Here is a 23836-nt window from a genome sequence, read left to right on the forward strand (position 1 = left end):
AATTGATTTATTAAGCACCTATTATGTGCCAGGCACTGTATTAGGCACTTTACAAATGTTAGAAGTAATCTCATTTACAGAAACTTAGGCATACAGAGGTTAAGAGACTTGCCCAGAGTCATACAAACAGTAAGGAGCTGAGGCCAAATTTGAACTCATGTTTTCCTGACTCCAAGCTCAGTGCTTTATCCCCTAGGCCCAAGTATTTGCCACAGTTTTTGCTGTGAAATTGTACTCGAGTTCTAATATATCTGTAGTCTCCTTTGCTAGACCCGTTAGTTTTTGAAGAGAGGAACTGTCTCTTTTTTTCTTTGAGCCTCTTCTTTCTCATTATTTTTGAACAATAGCCATGATAACTCCCATTTCTAGAGCACTTTAAGGTTTATTAGTAGTTTTCACAACAACCCTATGAGGTAGACAGCATATGAATTATAGACTTCATCTCACATGCGAAGAAACTGAAGTTTAGTTAAAGTGACATCCCCAAGGTTAACATTGCTACTAAGTGTCAAAATAGAAATTCAAATGTAGGTTTCCATATGGTTATTATGGCATCTCTCTCAAAGCTTTTTGTGTCTTTCTAATCTCTCAATTCCCAACATAGTTATGTTGTAGAAATGTTGAGTTTGAAATGTCTAATAAGTAGTTACTGATACAAGCTTGGGAAGACCAAAAGTAGGCATTTAATAAAATGTTTGTTGAATCTAGTGGAAATGACTTATTGAAATTAAAACTGAAAACCAGCACTAGTAACTGCAGTGAAGTCAGAAGCTTCCAGTCCAGGTCAATGGAGTAATCCTGATGATAGACGCATTAAAAGAGCTCTGTCCTACATCACACTTTAGCATCCTGAATTTCTACGGGGACTTCTATGTTCTACATGGTAGCAAATACTGTTGGTACTGAGAGTGTGTGCTGTTGGTGCTAGATAGTAATAATGATAGCAATAACAATAATAATGATTATAGTAATAATAATAATACTTGAAGGGATGAGTGGTCTCATCAATATGGTTATACCCTCTAGGGGTATAGATAGCCATTCATCCACAATTTCTCATCCTGGGCTACTATTGTCCTGTCCTCCTATAATCCCATCACAGGGGGCCCCATTGCCTGGGGTCCTTAGATCTTTTGACTTGGTGTCAAAAGATTACCACCTTTAAAGCATTATATAAATGTTAGTTATTAGTGACTTTAATATAGTGTTTTAAAGTTTGCAAGGAAACTTTGCAATAGACATCAGAAAAATCTAGTATAAGAATTCCGTTTCTGCTAGTTACTCTCTCTGTTACTTTGTAGATATCACTTCACTCCTCTAAGCCTCAGTTTCTGTATCTAAAAAATGGGGGAATATAGTACTTGCTTCACTGGGGTGTGAGGCTTAAAGAGATTATATACTACAGTGCTTTGCAAACTTTAAGGTGTCATAATCTAATAATAACTATGTCGGTTATGCCTCTCATTTTGTAGATGAAACAACTCAAGCTCAGACAGTTTGATTTTTCTCATAGTCACACAGTTATTAAGTGTCAGGAGTGAGATTTAAAAAAAAAACAAAACCAACTCATTTGATCCCCACAACAACCCTGTGAGAGTAGGTTCTATTTGAACCTCATTTACAGTTGAGGAAATGAAGGCAGACAGGTTAAGTGACTTGACCAGAGTCACACTGCTAAAAAGTATCCGAAGCTAAATTTGAATTCAAGTCTTCCTGTTTTCAGCCCTACTGCTCCATCCACTATACCACCAGCTGCCTCTTTTCCCCTTCCAAGTTAAAAAAAAAAGCTTCTTTACTTTTATGCCAGAAAAACCCAACAAATAAAAGGTGAATTAAAAAGTGCACGTTAGCATTAAGAATTCTTCCTGCCTCTGAGTGTAGCACTCTATTCACTACACAAAACTACCTCTCATTTCTGGATGCCTGGTGAGTGCAGAAGGCCCTGTGCTTCACTTAGAGGTAAATGGCCTTCCTCTGTGCTCCCTCCAGGCGTATCGCTGCTCCTGCCCTCACCAGAATGCGCACAAACTGGGATGTAGGGCGGAGAGTCAGATCATTAATATCCTCTGTAGTACTTGATCTTAGTTTGTCCAATGAATTTCTAGTTGGGTAGTTGCTTTCCATCATCACCATCATCATCATTGTTGTGGTCAGCAACATCATCATTATCATAATGTCATTTACAAAGCACTTTAAGTCCTGAAAAGCAGTTTGCATATATTAGATAATCCTTGCCACACAGCTCTGTGACTTACCCCTAGTTTACAAATGAGGAAACTGAAGACCAGAAAGGCTCCCCAATTACATACTTAGTACATGTTGGAGGTGGGATTATAACCCCAGTTTCTTCTTTTTTCTTTTTCTTTTTTCTTTTTTTTAAGGCGATTGGGGTTAAGTGACTTGCCCAGGGTTACACAGCTAGTAAGTGTCAAGTGTTTGGTCTGAGGCCAGATTTGAACTCAGGTCCTCCTGACTTCAGGGCCAGTGTTCTAACCACGGTGCCACCTAGCTGTGCCCCCACCCCCACCCCAGTTGCTTTTAACATGAAATCTCATGTCTTTTTGCTGTAACATGCTGTTACCTTCTTTATGACAAGTTTCTTATTAACTGGTATGTCTGTATACTTTTGTAGGACAGTTTTCTGCTACTAATTATATTTTTCTTCTCTTCCTTCAAAGCCTTATAAAGAAGATGGCTCAGTGTGTAGTAGAAGTCATGGAAGATGCGAAGGGCAGAGTTCATGAGAACCTGTTGGCCAATGGAGGTAGGTAACATGCATGGTCCCAAGTGTGCTTTGGGGGCTGGGCCCTGAAGAAGGGCTTGCAGATGTCTTTGGCAGATCCAGCCTTTAAGTAGAACTTAAATCTACTCAGTATTGAAGACACTGCATACCCCTGGTATGACATCTAGCTGCTCAAAGTATACTGTTAGAATCTGAAATGGATATTTGGAATTGCTTGAAAATGTCCTGTTCTTTGCATGGCAGAATTATGGTGTTTTACAAATTAAAAGCCTTTTTCTATATTGATCTGACAGTTTCTGAGGCTAATGAGATTTAAAAACATATCAAAAATATTTTGCCTTCTTTTTGAAAGGATCTCATGGCTCCTAGGTGGCCTCATCATATCAGGGCTCAGAGGTAGCAACGGGCTTCCTAAGACTTTGCCGGCGGTATAGAAACTTTGGCAAGGCCTCCCAGGTTGCAAAGGCTTTCCGGTACAAGCCTGAAGACTGACTGGATCTGTTGTTTAGTGTATGTTAAGCGACAGATGGAAGTTTGTCACCTAAGTTCTCCAAAGGGTTGACTGTTTTTCAGCCACAGCATCTCTGAGATGACAATCTATCAAATTGTAGATAGGTTGTTATCTGTGTCAGTGGAGGAGACTGTCCCCACTCATCAAATCTCTAAGTACTAAAGTATTAAAATGTTGCATGTAGGTGCGTGCGTGTGTGTGTGTGTGTGTGTGTGTGTGTGTGTGTGCACGCACATTTGTATATTTAAAATAAGCCTTCTTGTTTCAGAATGAGACTTTGAAATCCTTTTGCTCCCAGATTTGAGCTGTACTCCAGTAGCTTCACGTAACTCATAATAATCCACCTTCCTATGTTGCAGGGTTGAAGGAAAAAATGAAATACCTCAAAAGTAGGTTGAGCATGGTTTGCTGTTCTGATCCGTGTGATGTGTGCATGCTACCCAGAGGGAGGAATCTTGGTCTGGTTGTAGGGGTACAGTGATCGGGTTATGATGGATTTCTCAAGTAACCACCTCGTAGCTGGGTCACTATATACATATGACTCAGATGGTCACAGTTTTAGACTTTTGTCTTATTTCTTATGTTACTTGTTCCTTGCCCAGTAATTGATCTATATGTTAAGTAGGAGGTAGAAATTCTTTAGGAGGCTTGCTGCTAACATTTGCATAATGCTTTAAGGCTTACCAAGGGCTTTTTGTAAACTTTACCTCACTGGTCAGTGGGGTGAGCATTACACCTGTGTTTAATAACCTAGATATTTGTTTGTGTGGTCACTTCTTTCTTTTACGGAGTGGACAGGCTTTAAAAAAGTTGTTGTAGTCTACTAACTCATTGCTAGGCTGTTCAGAAAACTGATGTACAGTGTGATAATAAATAATAATGATGATGATGATAATTAGATATCATTTATGTGGCACCTACTGTGTGTCAGACACTACGCTAAGTGCTTTATAAGTTATTATCTTCGATCCTCACCATTCTGAGGTAGATGTTATAATTTTCTTCATTTTGTAATTTGAGGAAACTGAGGCAAACAGGTTAATTGCACTACCCAAATATTTATTATTAATCCTATTTTACAGATAAAGGAACTAAGGCTTCTACTCCTCCAAGGCTACACTGTAAATAACCATGTCTTCCAAACCTAAGTCTAGCTCTCTGTGCCCTGTAGGACCCTGCTTCTCTTTCTGAGCTGTATATGACTTCCTGTGTACGTTGCAGTGCTCAGAAATATGGTTGCTTTTCTGTTACTGTTTTTCTGATGGGTCACATTGCATTGCTCACCTCTCTATTCCAGACATATCCGAGGGAAGATAGTCCATAAGAAATTAACTTACTTTTGTTTTTGTTTGTGTTAAGTGTGCTCTGAAACATCCTTAGGCCATTTACTTTTTAAATATACTTCTGGTTTCTGCCTTGGGGCCTTTGTGTTCAAATATGCTGGATCTGGTTTTGGTGAGGAGAAGGAGACTTAGGTTTTTCTCTAACCAGGTCAGTCATCACCCAGTAGGCTGGATGGCTTTAAAGATGTAATCTTCAGTGTGAGTCCAATCCTATTTTCAATTCAGTTCGACAAACATTTACGAGGTCCTTCCTGGGCACAAATCACTGGGCTTCCTGGAGCTACCTGAGATGTGTAGTTTAGATACAAAACAGTTCATGCCCTTGTGGGGCTTAGATTTATAGCCTAGTGAGGGATAAGACACTAGAACAGAAGACTGTAATACACAATTGTGTTTGGGAGGGGCAAACAAAGACAAGATAAGGGGAGGTTCTTAACTGAGTGATGGGGGGGGGAGAATCACAGTGTATGAGAATTGCTTTTGAGAGGGGCAAACAAAGGGAACTAGATAAGAGGACATTCTTAACTGAATGTGGGGGGGGGGGAGATCCGGGATCAAAGCTTCCTGAAGGAGGTGACATTTGAATTGAAACATTTATTAAGCACTGTCTGCCAAATCCTGTGCTAATCCTAGGGCAAATACATTTTGGGCAAGACAATCGAATGCTCTCAAAAAACTGGTAGTTCTAGCTAGCCTTTATGGTTTAAGGTTCTCAAAGTGCTTTGCATATATTATTTCATGTGAACCTTGCCACTCAGGAAGTAGGTGCTATTATTATCCCCATTTTACAGATGAGGAAAGTGAGGCCTCTGCCTCTTAACCTCTGTTAAGTACTTCAGGGTCACAGAGCTGGAGTCTGAAGAAGGATTCAAACTCAAGTCTTATTGGCTCCAGGTCCAATGCTGTCCACAACACCATCTAGTTGCCTATATAGAGTTTTTAAAAGGGTTTTTAAAAATACAGCAAAAAGACTTTCCAAACCAAATCTGTCCTGTACAGTTGCCCTGCTAACAGATCCTGAACTAAGTTATTTGTTAATGCTTTTTTGTCTGATTGGTAAACCAATCTGATGGCTTTAGTCATCTTTTGTACTGGATCAGCTGTTCTTGCTTTTGTAGACAATCAGACCAGACCAGTAACCTGAGGCCAGTAACTGACCCACTAAAGACCCAACATTTCTGGCCTTAGGATAAACCTTGTTTTAAGGGGAAAGGTCTCAGAACAACACTTTAATTATCATTACTGTAAGCTCTTTGTAAGAAGGGATTGTTCATTTACTGTATTTGTACTTCTAGTGCAGTGCCTGGCACAGAGTTAAGTACTTATTGATTGATTGATTTTTTTTTTACTAAATTTGTTATGCATCTTAAATTATAGTATTGGTTTGTAAACTCATGATAGGAAAGAACCTTGAAGGCTCATTCCATTTACCCTGAAGACCACCTGGGTAGAAAAAGCCCTAGAAGTGGTATAGTGGGTAGAAGATTGGATCTGGAGTCAGGAAGCTGTGAGTTCCAATCCTGTCTCAGACACAATATGTGTATTCATTGGAAAGTCACTTTTTTTTTTGCTTTTTAGGCAATTGGGGTTTAGTGACTTGCCCAGGGTCACACAGCTAGGAAAATGTCAAGTGTTTGGTCTGAGGTCGGATTTGAACTCAGGTCCTCCTGACTTCAGGGCCAGTGCTCTATCCACTGCGCCACCTAGCTGCCCCCTGGAAAGGCACTTTTAACCACTCTCAAACTCAGTTTCCTCCTCTTTAAAATGGTGGTAATTATAGCACCTATACCTTTTAGGGTTGTTATGAGAATCAATGAGGTATCATGTAAAGTGCTTTACCTATCATTATTTATTATTATTATTATTATTATTATTATTATTATTATTATTATTATTATTATTACCTGGAGTTGGAAGGGCTGGATTAAAATCCCAGTTTTGCTGCTTACTACCTGTGTGAATCTGAGCAAGTTACAGAAATGTAAAATTTCAGAGTTGGTTGTAAGGGACCTCAGAAGCCATCCTGTCTTAACTAGTACGTTGAAGAGCAATCTCCTTATGTAATACTTTAACAAGTAGTGATCTGGCCTTAGCCTGAAGACCCCTCTCTGAAGCTCAGTTTCTTTGTAAAATTCAGAGGTGGATGTTACACGTATGTGGGGAGAAGGTGGGAGTGAATTGGCCTCTCAAATCCTTCTAGTTCCAAAGTTCTAAAGCATAGTATCTTTTTAAATAAGGCAAGATTAGAATCAAACCAGCTCAGAACTATATTTTTTCAAGTCTTCAGAAATGGAAACTCTGGCCTCTTTTGATGATGATTTTTAATGTCTCAAGTTCTTGTTACAATTAACTTACAGTATTTTAGAATTGAGAACTGGAGCTCTTCAATATGATAGTAGCTCTGAAATGTAAACAGAGTCAAATGAAAGCTTCTAAGGATTCTTTCATCCCCATGCCAACAGCACATCTAATATGGATACCCATTCATTTCGAAATACATCATTGACTTCATTCCCTATTTAATTAAGCCATGAACCCATGGAGGTTACCTCTGAGTAATCCTACTCCCTAGAGCTTTTAATTCTCAGAGGCACAGTCCTCTACTGCTGGTATTCTTTCTACTGGACCATACTGCTTCTAGTCTGGCTTAGGACCCCAGAAGAGATTAGGAGCTGCAAACTTGAAGGGAAGGAGGAAGGGCTGCTTGAGACGGAAACAGATATCCTTAATCACAGAAGAAGTAAAAGAAAGTATGAGAAGTAGATGATAGAACTTAGAAAGCATAGAAGCCTAGGGTCATTTAGTGCAAGGGCAAACTGTTTTGAGCAGCTTAATAGTACCTGAGCATCATAAAATAGTATAACAATTACGATTTATAACAATGACCCAGATTATCTAGAATAACTTGAATCTGGGGCAGATGGTGACATTTGGAGGAGCTTAGGAAGATGCAGCAGGACAAATGGTAAGGCCTTGTGATTCTCCATCTCACCATTAAAGGGGAAAGGAAAGAGGGAAAGGGCATCCCTGGTGTCATGTATGTATTCTAGGTGGCCTGGGGCAGGGGCGATAGGATGAGAAAAGGCAATAATCTTAATGAGGGTAGAGCATCTTGCATTATACAGCTATGCAATTTGTCTTGGTAATAGAAGCACCTAAATCCCTATTTCATTATTTGTTGACTTTTCTTTCGCTTGATCTCATTGGCGTTAGTATTTATTTCATTTCGATTTTATAGTCACACTTGGACAAACATGTATATATCAGGTTGCAAGAAGAACTGGTCCACAGTGAAAAACAGATGTCTAACTCAAGCTTTAAGATATATATATGGGGGGAAGGAGGGTAAACGCTTGTTAGGGCCAAGTGAGTAAGTGATCCTTAAGTCATCATCTTGTTTTTGGCTCCTTGGATGTCACATAAGCTTAAATGCCCCTGTGGTATGATTATAGAGTTGATTGGTTTAAGTCTCTGCCAATAATGCTTTTGATCTAATATAGAGAAATGCAAAACAAGGTAGTCATACTTCACCTTCACTCATATTTCACCACCCCCTCCCCTCTTCCCCCTCAACTGGGCAAGAATTAGGCAAACATCGGTTAGGGCAATTGGCTAGAGCCCTTACTTTGCCAATAGAAAGGGGAGAAAGTTGTATAAGACTAAAGAGACAGGACCAGAGACTTTAGAACTGGAAAGGGCCCCTAGCTGTTAAGGCCTTTATATCTCCCATCCTCTATTACCTTGTATAGTGTATATTGTCTATATAGTTCTATGTGTTCATGTTATTTCCTTCTGATAGGAATAATAGCTCCTAGAGGGCTGAGGTTGTTTCCTTTTTGTCTTGGTATTTCCAGCACCTAGTACTGCTTTTGAGTAGGCCCTTAATAAATACTTGTTGATTGATTGATGTAGATATTTAAATTTCAGTCCCTTTATTTGTCATCTGAGAAAGCTGGAGCCGCAAGTCACTGAAATGACTTGTCCAAGGTCACACAAGTTGTAAGAGACAGGAGGTGCTTTGACTCCAAATCCAATGCTCTTTTCTTAAGACAATGGTCCTTGCCTAGTCTTACAGGATTTTCTCATCTGATAGTGGTGATAAGAGCAAAGTGCCCTCAGTTGGAAAATAACTGGGATTTTGCTAGACTTTTTTTGCTCTTACGGTAAGATGTGGGGCTTGAGATACATGTGCTCAGAGTTCAGAAATCTTTGATTTGTCCTTCGGTTGGGAGCTATAGATAATGCTGTGTTCTGATGGCAATAACTCCATTGGAATTTGTGACATGTCTGATGAGATGGAAGTGAGCTTCTGTTTAGCAAAGTTTTTATAAAGTCCACTTACCTGTTAACCATTATAAAGCCCAAAGACACTGGTAACTACAGATATACTTTCTCATCTCTATAACAATTTTATGAGAATATTCTATGGACTTTCTGAAGGGCTGTTGAAGGAATGAACAGACAGACTTTTGCAGACAATTTTCTATAGCAAACAGCATCTTCACTGTCAAATGACACAGCATGATCATATCAAAGGACATACTATGATCCTGTAAGATTTCTTGATAAATCATGAGATCATAGATTTGGAGATTGAAGTGATCTATGAGGTCACTTCATTAACTCCCTCATTTTACTGATAAAAGTATTTGAAGCTCAAGGAGGTTAAATGATTTACATTTCCACATACATAGTTGAACAGAAAAGAATTTTGTGCGTGAAACTGCAGGTGCCTATTAAGTATAGAGTACTTTTCTGTGGAAATAAAAAGTAGAATAAATTCAACATAAAGCTTTCAAATTGGTCCTACTTGTCATAGAGATAGTAAGAGAGCCAGGATTCAAACTCAGGTCCTCTAACACAAGATCTAGTACCCTATCCAAACATTGTACTACGCTGCTGACATAGAACACTTTATCTGATGATCTTGTAATTATCAAATGAGGCATAAGGCAAGACATAAAAGTTGTTTATCACCATCATGGAAACTTTCCTATGTTCTTCTTATGCCAAAAACAGATCAACTAATAATTTCTTCACTTAAATATAGAAATGGTCATATATCAAAGGGCAGCTAGGTGGTACAGTGGATAGAATGCTGGATCTGGAGTCAGGAAGGCTCATCTTCTTGAGTTCAAATCTGGCCTGAAATACTTACTAGCTGCATGATTTGGACAAGTCACTTACTCCTGTTTGCCTCAGTTTCCTCATCTGTAAAAATGAGCTGGAGAAGGAAATGGCAAAGCCAATCCAGTATCTTTGCTGAGAGAACCTCACATGGGGTCAGGAAGAGTTGAACACAACTGAACAGTCTTTCAAATGTTAAAGGAACTAAAAAAAGCTGCCATTCTGGACCTGATTGTTACAAAGGAAGAACTGACTGCTGAAGTAGGCATACAGGCTACCTACCTTTGTGGGGAAGTGACCATTCCACTTCAAAATCTGTGCTAGAGAAGGAGAGGAAAGCTGGGTATGGTCTGACATGCGTCCTACTTTGGGGAAAACATATTGCAAAGGGATCAGAGAAAGGAAAGCTATAGGTATAGAAAGGGTAATTTTCTCCTAGAAAATGCAATAGAAGAAATCAGTCAAGGAGTGATGAGGCAGTTTCTTTTTTCTTTTTTTTTTTTTTTTTTTTTGTCTAGGCAATAGGGTTAAGTGACTTGCCCAGGGTCACACAGCCAGTAAGTGTTATGCGTCTGAGGCTGGATTTGAACTCAGGTCCTCCTGAAGCCAGGGCTGGTGCTCTGTTCACTGCGCCATCTAGCTGCGCCTTATGAGGCACTTTCAAGAATGAATTTGTGAAGCCACAAAGAATAATTTTGATAAAAAAAGAGGAATCAGTAAAAAAAAATTGTCACTCATCAAGCAATTTAGATTTTAAAAAGACATGTGTAGCAAAAATATTTATAGCAGTACATATCATGATGGCAAAGAACTGGAAACTAAGGCGGTACCCATTAATTGGAGAATGACTAAATAAATTATGGAATATAAATGTAATATAATATTATTGTACCATATGAAATGATGAAAGCGATGATTTCAGAGAAACCTGGGAACACTTGTATGAACTGATTCAGAGTGAAGTGGGCAGAAGCAGAAGAACAAGAACATTATGAAGACAAGCAACTTTGAACACCTTTAAACTATTAAGTGACCAACTGTGATTCCAGAGGACTCATGATGACATGTGCTACTCACCTCTTGACAGAAAGGGGACAGACTCGGGATGCAGAATGAAAGATGTATTTTTTTTTGGAAATGACTGATTTAGGAGTTTGTTTTTATTGACTATGCATTTTTGTTACAAGGCATTTTTTTTCCCCAATAGGGGAGAAGGCGTGAGAGAGAGAAAGGGGGGGAGGGGAGGAAAGAAAAAAAGAAGAAAGAAAAGGGGACTGTTGAAGCATCTTTAGAAGACAATAGGAGAAAGAGCAGAAAGAAGTACAGACAAGCAGAACATATTTGAAAACTATATGCTGAATTTATTATATTTTAAAAGAAAAGCATGCTATACTTAATAGATATCTGCAGTTTCATATACCATATTCTTTTCTATTATATGTATGAAAATAGATTTTTTTTTTAGTGTTAAGTTCAGTATAAAAATATTTTAAACTTAGAGGACGAAATCAAGGTTAGGTAATAGAAGGTCATAACAGTCCTGTAAAAATAGTGTGAAAGTTGTTATAACTAAGCCTAAGTCAGCAATGCTGAAGATAACTGGAAGGTGGATTTTATTTTTTCTTTCATTTTATTGGTTTAAGAAGAAGTAGTACTGTTCCATCAGATGGATAGAATCATGACAGTTGAAAGAAGACAAAATTACTCAACTCCTATTTTGCCTCTGTTTTGTCTGATAAGGAAAACAGGCTTTAGACTGGAAAGGACAGAACACAAAAGGCCAATACAGAATTGAAACCCAAGATAAGCAGGTAGATAGGAAGAGAATGGCATCTTGCTGCCCTTGGTGCCTTCAGGTTTCCAAGGCCAGACAAACTATATCCCTGGGTACTGAAAGTACTGGTGAATATAATTGCTAGGCTACCATCAGGGATATTTGAAAGATCATAGAGAAGGGGAGTGCTGTAGCAAGACTGGCTAACAATAAAAATTTTATTATTTACAAAAAGGAGACGATAGTAGAGTTTGCCAACTGTAGGCCAATGACCATTGTTTCAATTCCTGGAAAAATTCTACACTATGTTAAAGGAATGGTTACTGAATATCTAGAAAAGGGAAATGGTGATCTCCAAGAGCCAGGGTGACTCCACTAAGAATAGGTTGTGCATGACTAGCTTTTTTTTTTTTTAATAGTAGTGCTAGCCTTATAGATCAAGGAAATGAAGATGATGAAGTTGATCTTATGAACTTCAAGAGGTCAGAAGATTTCGGGCTTTGCATGTGTGTCTTTCATGTGATGTCTGGAACATCAGTAGTTGACAGCATGTCAACGTTGGGAATTGTAAAGAATAGACTACACACACTGATGAAAGTTAGCTTCAGGACTCTCTAAGCAGTTCTCCAGAAATTATGCCATCCATACCTATAGTGAGGACTCCTCAAAAGGAGAAAAGGACTTCTAGTAAGCAGGAGCTATGAATGTACCTTTGCCACATGAACTTTTTAAGGTTGAGACTATTTCCTTCTGAACTTTATGTGTATTTAAGGAAGAGTATGTCCCAGATTTAGAGATAGCTGGTGGTGCAGTGGACAGAGTACTGGGCCTGGAATGGGGAAGACCTGAGTTCAAATCTAGCTTCAGACACTTATTTCATGTGTAGGCAAGTGACACATTCTATTTGCCTCAGTTTCTTCCACTGTAAAATAGGTATAACAGTAGCTCCTATTTTGCAGGGTTGTAAGGAAGAAGATAGTTTGCTTTTTTAAAAAAGAACTTAGTATAGTACCTGGCATATTGTAGATACTATATCAATGCTTATTTCTTTTCCCCCTCCCTCCTTTTGGGGAGATGCTTTGTGCCAACTGTTCATACTATACCACTTCAGTTAATACCTTTTTTTTTTTTTTGGCGAGGCAATCAGGATTAAGTGACTTGCCTAGGGTCACACAGCTAGTGAGTGTTGGGTGTCTGAGGCCAGATTTGAACTTGGGTCCTCTTGACTCTAGGGCCAGTGCTCTATCCACTGTGCCCTCTAGCTGCCCCCCAATACCTATTTCTAAAAACTAAATCTGGCTGTTAATTGATATCAAACGATAATCAGTGAGGGAAACGTATTGATGGAGAGCCCAACTCTAAAGGATTACCTCTAGAAGCCTGAGGGGAAAAATTATAGCCTCACTCTGGGGAACCAATGTACTAATCTAACTGTGGGTTCTCAGAGAAGAAGAGCTAATATGTTAGATGACAGAGTCTAAATCCCAAAGGATTTTGAGAGGCTAGAACATTGGATTAAATCTAATCTTATAAAATGAAATTAAATAGGGACACACTTGGTTTGTTTTTTTAATCAGCTTCATAAGTATAAGATGAAGACGGTATGACTTAATTTCAATTCATTTGAAAAAAGATATGGAGTAGGTGGCGCGGTGGATAGAGCACCAGTCCTGGAGTTAGGAGGACCTGAGTTCAAATCTGTCCTCATACACTTTGACACTTACTAGCTGTGTGACCCTGAGCAAGTCACTTAATCCTGATTACCTAGGCAGCAAAAAAAAAAAAGATATGGAGAATTTAGTGCACTATAAGATCCATGAGTAAATAGTATGAAGGGTACTCAAAAAGCTAATGGAATCTTAGGCTGCATTAAGGGAGGTAAAGTAGTGAGGACTAGGAAGGTAATAATCCCATTATACTCTGCCCTAGTCAGATCATACCTGAAGTATTAATAATCATAATAACAATAATAATTCCTAGTATCTGTCACAAACTGGAATGAGCTGCTTTTAGAGGTGGTAGCTCTTCTCATTAAAGGCGTTCAAATAAAGGCTGGGTTTTCCCCTTTGGGGATGTTGTAGAAAAGATTTTTTTCCTGGTGTAGGTTGGACTAGATGAGCTGTGAGGTCCCTTCCAGCTCTGACACGTGTAAGGCCTGTACTTCGTGCTGTGGAAGATACAGATAAGACTAACTTGCTGTGTATAGCAGGGATTACATGGGAACAAAGAATACATTCCAAAGTGCAGAACAAAAGTCCTGGGAGAGCTTCAGATCTGCTGTGAGGTAAATGGACACGATTTCTGCTTGGAAAGATCAGAGAAAGTTTCCTGGAAGAGATAGAAGTATTTAATGTGCCTTGAAAAATCAGTAAGTTTTGCAGCAGAAGGTGAAAGCAAAGCTGTTTTGCTTTGCTCCCTTGGAGAGCCCAAAGGGCACAGCAGGTCCTTTATCAGAGTAGAGAGAGCACTAGAATTAAAGGAAGATACCTAGAAGGGAATCTTAGATCTGTCTTAGATCTGTCTGGGAATTTGGGAGGGACAGAAGTGAAAGTATCCAATTTATGGAGTCTGATGATCTTGGTTCAAATATTGCCTCTGCTAATATACAATCTCTGCAGTCTTAAGCAATTTATTTCACTTCTCTTAGTTCACTTATCTCTAAAGTGAGAAGGTAGGACTAGATAACCTTTAATGTCCTTTCCAGTGTTAATTCCTTTGAGGCTATGATCCCAAGTTGTTTAACTACTCTGAACCTTAGTTTCCTCATCTGTAAAAGGGGTATTAATAAGCACTACCTACCTCACTGGGTCATTGTGAGGAAAGCAATTTGGATATATTTAAAGTGCCGTAGAAATGTGAGCTATTATTTCGAAGATGGCAGTTTTCTGCAAATCAGTCTTGACCAAAAGATATATTTCTGTGATGAAGCTTTCTCAGCTGGCTTGACATAATGAGAATAGTACTTTCTATGGAACTTCAAGGTTCCATATTTGATTTGATTATGCCATCTATCTGTAGATTACCTTCAAGTGACAGTTAAAACATTAATTATATTGATGTGGGTGGGGTATTTCAACTCCCATGTTGCATGCATCTTTCCTAGAGCAAATCATTCTAAATAACTCACAGTTTTTCATCAGCTGCAACACTGATGTAAGTACTCGATATGTTGGAGAGAGCATGGAACCTTAAGTTAGGAGACCTGGGCTTAAGTCCTGGCTCTTACACTTATATGAGTGACTTTGGACAAATCACTTTATCATGTTGGTCCTCAAGTCTCCTCTGTAAGATGGGGTGGGGAACCTGTGACCTCAAGGCCACACGTGGCCTTCTAGGTCCTTGGGTGTGGCCTTATGACTGAATCCAAATTCTACAGAACAAATCCTTTTATTAAGGAGATTTTTCCTGTGAAGTTTGTATTCAGTCCAAGAGCCACACTTGAAGACCTAGCAGGCCACATGTGGCCTTGAGACTGCAGGTTCCCCACCCCTGGATTAGGTGACCTCCAAATTCCCTTCCAGATCTAACAAGCTATGTGTCTATGCATGAATTCAAATGACAAGGAGCCCTCAAAGGAGAACACTTTAATTTAAACCACTCTAGGCCTTGATTTACTCATAAATGGATAAAATGGATATATTTGTACTGTTTCCATCTCAAAGCTGTTGGGAAGAAATTGTTTTGTAAACCTTAATGCACTGTAAAAGATTGTGTGTGTGTGTGTGTTTTATTATTATCATTATCCTGCTTGGTGGCAGTCTTTCATTGCCCCACATTGCACATATTGAAAGGCTGGATTTTCTTATCTTGTTGCTAAACCGACTATATTCATGTCTTTTCAGTTGACTTAACTTCTTTCGTGACCCGCTTTGAATGGGACATGGCCAAGTATCCTGCCAAGCAGCCACTTGTGGTTGTAGTGGACACATTAGCAAAGGTAAAGGAGATACGACTGTGTTTGAGCGTAGTTACCCATTGGGGACTTGACGGATCTCAGGGAAGGGTGTGTGAGCCTTCTGAACTGTATTCTCTCATCTCCCTTTCCCCATCCCACTTGCAGAGCTTCCATATTTTACATTTGGATACAGTGATAAAGGCACTACACCGGTGGACAGGGAACTTGCATTTCATCTAATTCCTTTACCTTTGTCTTTTTTTTTCTTTGCTAGGCAATGGGGGTAAGTGACTTGCCCATGGTCACACAGCTAGTAAGTGTCAAATGTCTGAGGTCAGATTTGAACTCTCCTCCTGACTCCAGGGCCAATGTTCTATCCACTGCACCACCTAGTGACCCCTAATTCCTTTACCTTTGAAAAAATGACCTAGAACAAGTCATTTCACTTCTGGATCTCAATCGTCTTCATTTATAAAATGAAGTCACTCTTATTTTATGCTCTCTGTTCTAAACACCCCTTTTGCCTTAATATCCTCAGATTCTGTGGTTTATGCTTTTCCATGCATGGCTGGATTTGTGTTTTCCTAAACTCAGGGTCTCTTTACTTGCCCTGGCTGTCATGTTCTTCATGAGAAGAAGCTTCCTAGAACCAGTAGAGGCAGAGAGGTAGTACCCACTGGTGGGGTAAAGGGAGTGTGCAAATCCACTTCTCAAACTGAACAGCCAGGTTTGATACCAGGATGTCTTCTGAGTAATATCAACCTCTAAGGGTTTGAGAAGGAAACAGAATGCGATGTTCATGAGTAGAGGTTCAGGTCAGGGCAGTCAGTATGGAACCAGGAAGCAAAATCCTATGAGTTTCAGTGAACTAACTGCCTCCCCAATTCTTCAGGTGTTTTTTTTTTTTGTGGTAGCAGTGGGTATGTTCCCCAGCCTGTATTACTCTGCAATATCATGGGCTTTTGTGGTCATGGTCAGGGCCACCCTGTTCTCTCCCATAAGACTATGGGCTCAGATACTTGTCCTCCCCACCTACCTTGCTAGTCTGGATGTAGGAATATAGCCTGCCCCTTTCAAAACAGGTTTTTGAGGAAGCAGGTTAGAGTTATGATAATAATTCACATTTCTATAACATTTGAATATTTACATCTAAGGTTGATTATGTTCAGATACTTCAAGGACTTGTGATTTCCTTAATGGGGGTATCCTCCCTTGCTGTGCAGATTATATAGTCCCCCACAACCTATTAGATGATCTTTGAGAGTTTCTGTGGTGGAACAATTCATCTTGCTGAGACCCAGTGATGAGCATCTGTGATCTTAGCTAGACATTTCTTGTTCAACACACAAAAGTCTTGTCATTACCTGGCCAATCTTAAAAGCCTTTCTAGCTTAGTAGGCCATGACAGACCTTACACGTCACTGGCAAACTTTTTGAGAACCCACATTCACATTTGTAACATGATGATGCATCAGAGGAGGTCTTAAATGGAGGCTTATTTTTTTCCTTTTTTTAAAATTAATTTATTTTTAGTTTTCAACATTCATTTCCATAAACTTTTGAGTTTTTAATTTTCTCCCCCTTTCTCCCATCCCCCTCCCCAAGAGAGTATGCAATCTGATATAGGCTCTACTTATATATTCCTATTAAACCTATTTTCACATTAGTCGTGTTGTAAAAAAGAATTAGAAGCAATGAAAGGAAGCATGAGAAAAGAGAAACAAAATGAAACAGCCAAAAAAAACCTGAAAGTGAGCAAATAGTATGCTTTGATCTGCATTCACACTCCATGGTTCTTTTTCTGGATGTGGATAGCATTTTCCATCATAAGTCTTTTGAAGCTGTCTTAGATCCTTGCATTGCTAAGAAGAGCTAAGTCTATCAAAGTTAGTCATCACACAATGTGGGTTACTGTGTAGAATGTTCTCCTGATTCTGCTCACTTCACTCAGCATCAGTTCGTATAAGTCTTTCAGGTTTCTCTGGAATCTGCCTGCTCATCATTTCTTATAGCATAATACATTCATATACCACATATACCACAACTTGTTTAGCCATTCCCCAATTGATGGGCATCCCCTCAAATTTCCAATTCTTGGCCACCACAGAAAGAGCTGCTATAAATATTTTTGTACATGTGGGTCCTTTTCCCATTTGTATAATCTCTTTGAGATATAGACCTAGAAGTGGTATTGCTGGGTCAAAAGGTGTGCACGTTTTTATAGCCCTTTGGACATAGTTCCAAATTGCTCTCCAGAATGATTGAATCAGTTCACAACTCCATCAACAATGCATTAGTGTTCCAATTTTCCCACATCTTCATGGAGGCTTTTTTTTTTGGTAATTGAAAGTTTAATAGTAATACATCTGATGGGCCACTACAGTGTTCCATACCCAGGTACTTAATTAAGAGTTATTGAATAAAGGAATAAATAAGCAGTGATGGTAACTGCTATTTATAGATATTTATATTTATATACCTTATTGAGTTTTTTCTCCTTGAATAATTCACATTTCAATAGTGCTTCCAAGGTATGCCAAATGTTTGTCGTATAGTCCCAAGATGGCAGATGTGGTGATACACACCTGTCATCTTGCTAATGGGGAGGCTAAGGCTGGCAGATCTTGAGTTCAAGGGTTCTGAGTTACAGTGGGTTAAACTGATCAAGTATCCTTACTAAGTTCAGCATCAATGTGATGAGCCTCCAGAAGCAGAGAGTGAGTGGGGGGCAAAGTAGGTTGCCAAAGGAGGGGGTGAACTGGCCCAGGTTGGAAACAGGGCAGGTCAAAGTTCCTATGTCAATCAGTGGGATCAGGTCCTTGAACTTCCAGCTTGGGACACCCAGTCTGAAAAGAATAAATAAAAATCCTGAGGGCTAATATTATTATTACCCTTTTACAAATGAGGAAATTTAAACCAAAAGAAGTAACTTGCCTACTGCTTCACAGCTAAGAAGTGTCAGTCAGGGCTCCCCAGGTCTCCTGACTATGTCCATTCATTGATTCCATCCCATCAACATTTGTTAATGAATAAATGAGACCTAGGAGGCATTATATAGTGACTATTACTTATGGTAGTCTTTGTATGGGTGTGAAATAAATAATTTGTGACATACCTATTATGAAAACCACGTGTTAGCGAGGGTGTGGACTCAACTGGCATTCATCTACCCAGTCGATCCATTTTCATCCACTCATGTCCTCTGAGGTCTGATCAAACAGTCCTGTCTGTGGTTTTGGTTAAACGTAAGAAATAACTTCTGAATGAGAATGATTGTGAAATCTCTGCCCAAAGAGGAGGGAGAACATGCACTCCATACCACAGAGAATTGGGGAACATTCTGTCCACGGAACACAGGTCGGCTGGCAGATTTTCCATCTCTTTGAAGTCCTCACTATGCAAACCAGTGGAGGGGATTGTAATGTGCTGTTACGAGCCATTTATTGAAATACTGTATTTGGCTACCTAGGTGAGGTAGGGACAGGCTGTTATTGCCATTTTATAGTTTCCATAAGACCTAGGAGCTGGAAGAGAACTCAGATAATAGACAATTTAGTACAACTCCCCACTTAAATTTTTTTCTTTTTTATAATCAACTTAAATATGAACATTTCAATATACAATGAGCAGAAGAGGATTATATAGGAAAAACATGAACTATTACATCACTTTTCAAAACATGTATATTCAGTTTAATAAAATAACAACTGTCTTGCTTGTCTATTTCTCCTTTTGAGCTTCCTTGTGTTCTTTACTGTGTAATTAAAAAAAAGTTAGTTAACACTCTTTTCTTTCTTGTATTTTGTTTGAATCACTCTCTTACCCACCAAATCCCCTTCATAACTCCTCTCTCCCTACTCCTACTGAAGAAATTCTCCTTTGTAGTACATAAATATAGTCAAGCAAAATAAATCCATTAATAATATTAAATGTATGTTTCATCTCATTCTATACCTCTGGCCATTACTTCTGTACCAACAAATGGGAAGCATGATTCATCAGTAGTCTTCTGGAGCTATGACTGGTCTTTGCATTGATAATGGTTCTTAAAGTCTTTCAAAGTTGTTTTCCTTTACACTATTGTACAAATAGTTCTGGTTGTACTTATACTCTTTCAATCATTTTTCAGTCATGTTCAACGCTTCATGATCCCATTTGGGGTTTTCTTGGCAAAGATACTGGAGTGGTTTGCCATTTCCTTCTCCAACTCATTTTACAGATGAAGAAACTGAGGCAAACAAAGTGACTTGCCCAGGGTCACACAGCTAGTATCTCAGGATGGATTTGAACTTGGGAAGATGAGTCTTCCTGACTCTAGCCCAGGTGCTCTATCCACTGTGCCACCTAGCTACCCACTCATGCTCTACCTTAGTTCATACATGTCTTCCTAGGTTTCTCAGAATCTGTCATCTGCCATCCCTTACAATACAATAATATTCCGTTACAGCCATATATTATAATTTCTTTGACCATTGTCCATTGAATGTAACTCCCTTATTTTGCAGAGTGGAAAAGTGAGGCTCTCAAAAGGGAAGGAATGTCCCTAAATTCCTATAGCTCTTAAGTAGCAGGGCTAGGATTTAAATGTAAGGCTCCTGACTTCTAATCAAGTTCTTGTCCTGTTACACCTCACTGTCTACTATCTCTGGCAGGATCCAGTCTGGTCTCGATTCCTAATAATAACAGCAACTAAAAGAGTTAATTTAAGGTTTACTTAGTTGTGTAAAAGGCTTTTTTCACAGCATCCAGTTCATACATGTTCAAGGTTTTCAAGGTCTGATTTGACAATGTGGCTACTTTCTGTAGTGTTATGCATGGCCTCATTAAAACTTACTAGCTCATTGTATTGTCTAGAGCCAGAAGAGCGCACTTAGAGAAAATGAGTGGCTTGCCCCTGGTCATTCAGGTGGGAAATGGAAGAATTAGGATTGGAACTCAGGTCCTCTGGTGCCAAATCCAAGGCTCTTTCCCCTGGATCCCAAATGAGGTGATTTTCAAAGGTTGCTAATCCTGAAATATCCACCCTACATCTTAACCTGGTGATCAGCCTCTCAGGCCAGAAACCCCCTGGAAGTCTAATGCTCCATCCTTCTCCAATCTAGTTGGACTTGCTTGAGAATGCTCTGTGCTAGTGCATTCGCCAGAACCCCAAAGTTACCTTCACACTGGGTCGATGTCTTATTGTACCTATTTTATAAATGAGGGAACTGAGGCTTGGAGAGATCAAGTGAGTAGTTTATGGTCACAGAGCTAAGAAGTGTTAGGGTCTAGGATTGAAGCCCAGGTCTCCTGACTCCACCTCTAGGGCTCTTAGAATGGAACCATAGTTCTTGGAATTCACAGTATTTTGTCAACACAGTCCATCCGCCCTCTCTAGTTTATAGGCAGCTAGTAGACCCTAACTCATCTTTCCTTCTGATAAATCTGTGGCCCTTTGGAGGCCTGGGGGCATTTGGGAATCCAGGTGGTGCTTCTCTAAAAGCATCACAAAGCCTTAATGTCCTCTGGCAATTAGAGAAACCTGATGGGACATTCAGTTCCTGCCCAGATACCTGAGGCAGTCATTGTCCCTGGGGGGTATAGAGTCCACTGTCTCCACCCATTCATTTTACACCCTCACACTCTCCCCTCCTTCCTCCCTCCCACATACTCTGTGATCCAGAGTTAGAAGGGACCAGTTAGAGAGGATCTTAGAGGTGATCTTATCTAATCCACATCATTTTACAGAGGGGCTAGGTGGCAAGGTATAGCTTGAGTCAGGAAAACTTGAGTTCAAATCTGAACTCGGATTCTTTATTAGCTGTGCGATTCCTGGCAAGTTAATTAACCACCATCTGCTTCAGTTTCCTCACCTGTAAAATGGGGATAACAATAGCACCTACTTTGCAGGGTTATTATGAGGATCAAATGAGATAATTGTGTGGGGAAAAACAGCTCTTAGCACAGTGTGTCTGGCAGTAGTAGGTGCTATATAAATGCTTATTCATTTCCCTATAAATGAGCAAAATGAAGCTAAGAGAAGTGACTTGCTCAAGATGACTTAGGCAGTAAGAAGGGATTTAACTCTTAAGGTCCTATGACTCTTTCCACTAACACAGTCTCTTTCCTTCTCTGGGTCCTAGTGTCTTAGGACTTGGAGCTATTTGGGACCTTAAAGACCACCTAGTTTAATTGTCTCAGTTTCTAGATAAGGAAAGTGCTGCCCAGGAAAGTTGAATGATCATTGGTTATATTCTCTGTACAATGAAGGGATAGTCCTAGGGAGTCTCTTTCAGAGGTCTAAATTCTGTGATCCTTTACTTGAGAAACATGGAGACACAGGGACATCCGTCCTTGAGCTAGAACTAATCAAGATTTCAAAAGTCATCTAGAAGCCAGTTGCTGTTTGCTGGTAGGAAGCTTATGACCATTAAAAGAAATAATTTCATAATATTACCTTACTACCAGTCTAGTATGCTCTGTCCCTCTGTAGCGGGATTCCTTGAGGGCATTGGACTCCAGATAATGTTTTAGTTCCCCTTCAGCTCTGAAGTCCTAGGATCTAATTCAATGCATGGCTTAAGATGTGTAATGAAGTCAGTTCCTCTCTGAAGCCAGTGCCTGAAAGCTAGAGCAGGTATTGACCATCTCTATGGCAGGGAGGGGGCCAATTGGCATTTATTCTAGAAGGTGGCTGCCAGTTACTACTTTCTCTAGCCCACTGGTGATGTAAACAGGTTGAATATACGGAATATATATATATATATATATGCCATACTGACTATATAGAATTGTATATTCTATACAGAATTGTCAAGACATTGATATTCTTAAATAAGCTTGAGAGTGGTCAATTTGGGGCAAATAAGTTATAACATTGGTAGGACATGTTGTCGAACCTGATACTACTCCAAGAGGTAGAATGAGGCAGATAAATACAGAAGTAACCTCAAGAAAGATTTAGATGAACTAACTGAATGACAGTCACGATAATATACGTGATGTTTATATTGTGTTAAGATTTACAAAGTACTTTTCATTGTCTTATTTGATGAGGCTCATGATAACCCTTTGAGAGAAATTGTTTAGATGTTATTCCTCATTTTGTGGGTGAGGAGCATGGGGCTTGCTCTTGGCCACAGATTTTGGGTGCCTGGGACACATTCAAACCAAGTTCTTGTGCCTCCCAGGCCACAGCTGTAGTCAGTATAATAAATATTTCAAACATGTCCTTAAAAGCCTTTCCTGCCTCTGACACTTTAACTAGCTGTGTGACCATAAGGCAAGCCACTTAAATTCTCTAAGCATCAGTTTCCTCATCAGTAAAATAAGGCTAATAATGCCAGGAACAAGATTGCTGTAAGGATCAGAAGTGTTGTTTAAATGTCAGTTGCTATTGTTATTTCCTGCTTGGTAAGATTTACTTTAGCTTAAGCTATACTGGAAATGTGTTCCCAGAACAATGAGGAAACAAATGATGACTTTAATAGCAACAGTGATTTATGTTAGGTTTGCTTAGCTCTTCACAGGTCTTCTTTCATTTGATTTTTGTAAGAATTCTATTGTCTAGGAAAGGAGTACAAGGATTATTATCTCCACTTTACAGGTAGGGAAATTGAGCCCCAATGTGGGGAGAGGTTACAAAGCTGGTAAGTCGTGGACCCTGAACTCAAACACAGGTGCCTCCTACCACACTATACTGCTGCATGGGTCCTCAGGGTGAAACCCAACTTGTCACCTAGGTTGTCCTGAGAGTTCTTTAATATATCCAAATGGAGGCAGTCTTGTAGGAAATCTTGACTTGTTAACTTTCATTTTTACATACAGCAACTGGCACAAATAGAAACAGACCTGAAAGCCCGAACAGCTGCCTACAGTACTCTGAAAGGAAACCTGGAGAATCTGGAAAAGAAATCCTCGTATGTATCTTTGCTTTTGCTCATTCACATGGGACCTGTTTCTGCAGGCTCTGCTGAAGTTGCCCCACCCAGGTAGCCCATTCCCCTTCCTTTTACAAAAACCCTTCCCACCCCCCAGCTTTGATTATGCTCCTCTATAGATTTATAACCTTGTGCTTCTTCTGAGGCCTACTAGGATTTAGAATGGCTTAGTTCTTTGCCCCAAGCTGCAGTGCCTCCCTCATTTCTCCCCTTATTCAATTCCATTCAGCTAGTGTTTACTGTCTGTGATATGCGAGGGTGGGGTTGAGATATTGAGTGGGACCATTTGTGGGGAGATTGAGAAGTCCTCTTCTCAGGGAATTTACCACCTACCAAAGAAGAATGCAGTATATACAGATAAGTAAACAAATGGTAACTAGAATGGATTGAGTATGGAAGGAGGACCTGGATTCTGTGAGAAGAGAGAGAGTGCATTCCAGTCTTCCGGGAAGGATTAGGCAAATGCCTAGTGCCAAGTGGAATGTTTAAGGCTGGAACATGGAGTTCACGAAGGAGGATATTTT

General features: G+C 39.6%; 1 protein-coding gene across 1 annotated transcript in view; it reads left to right on the plus strand.

Annotated features, from left to right (window-relative positions):
* ATP6V1C2 (ATPase H+ transporting V1 subunit C2) overlaps positions 1–23836 on the plus strand; it is a 67276-nt gene that overhangs the window by 21335 nt on the left and 22105 nt on the right. The window contains 3 exon segments of the mRNA XM_020992633.2: positions 2679–2764; positions 15341–15435; positions 23200–23291. Coding sequence (XP_020848292.1) covers positions 2679–2764; positions 15341–15435; positions 23200–23291 — 273 coding nt within the window.

This window comes from Phascolarctos cinereus, unplaced genomic scaffold (genome assembly GCF_003287225.1).
Source record: "Phascolarctos cinereus isolate Bilbo 61053 unplaced genomic scaffold, phaCin_HiC Scaffold_2;HRSCAF=192, whole genome shotgun sequence".
In the NCBI taxonomy this organism is placed as follows: Eukaryota; Metazoa; Chordata; class Mammalia; order Diprotodontia; family Phascolarctidae; genus Phascolarctos; species Phascolarctos cinereus.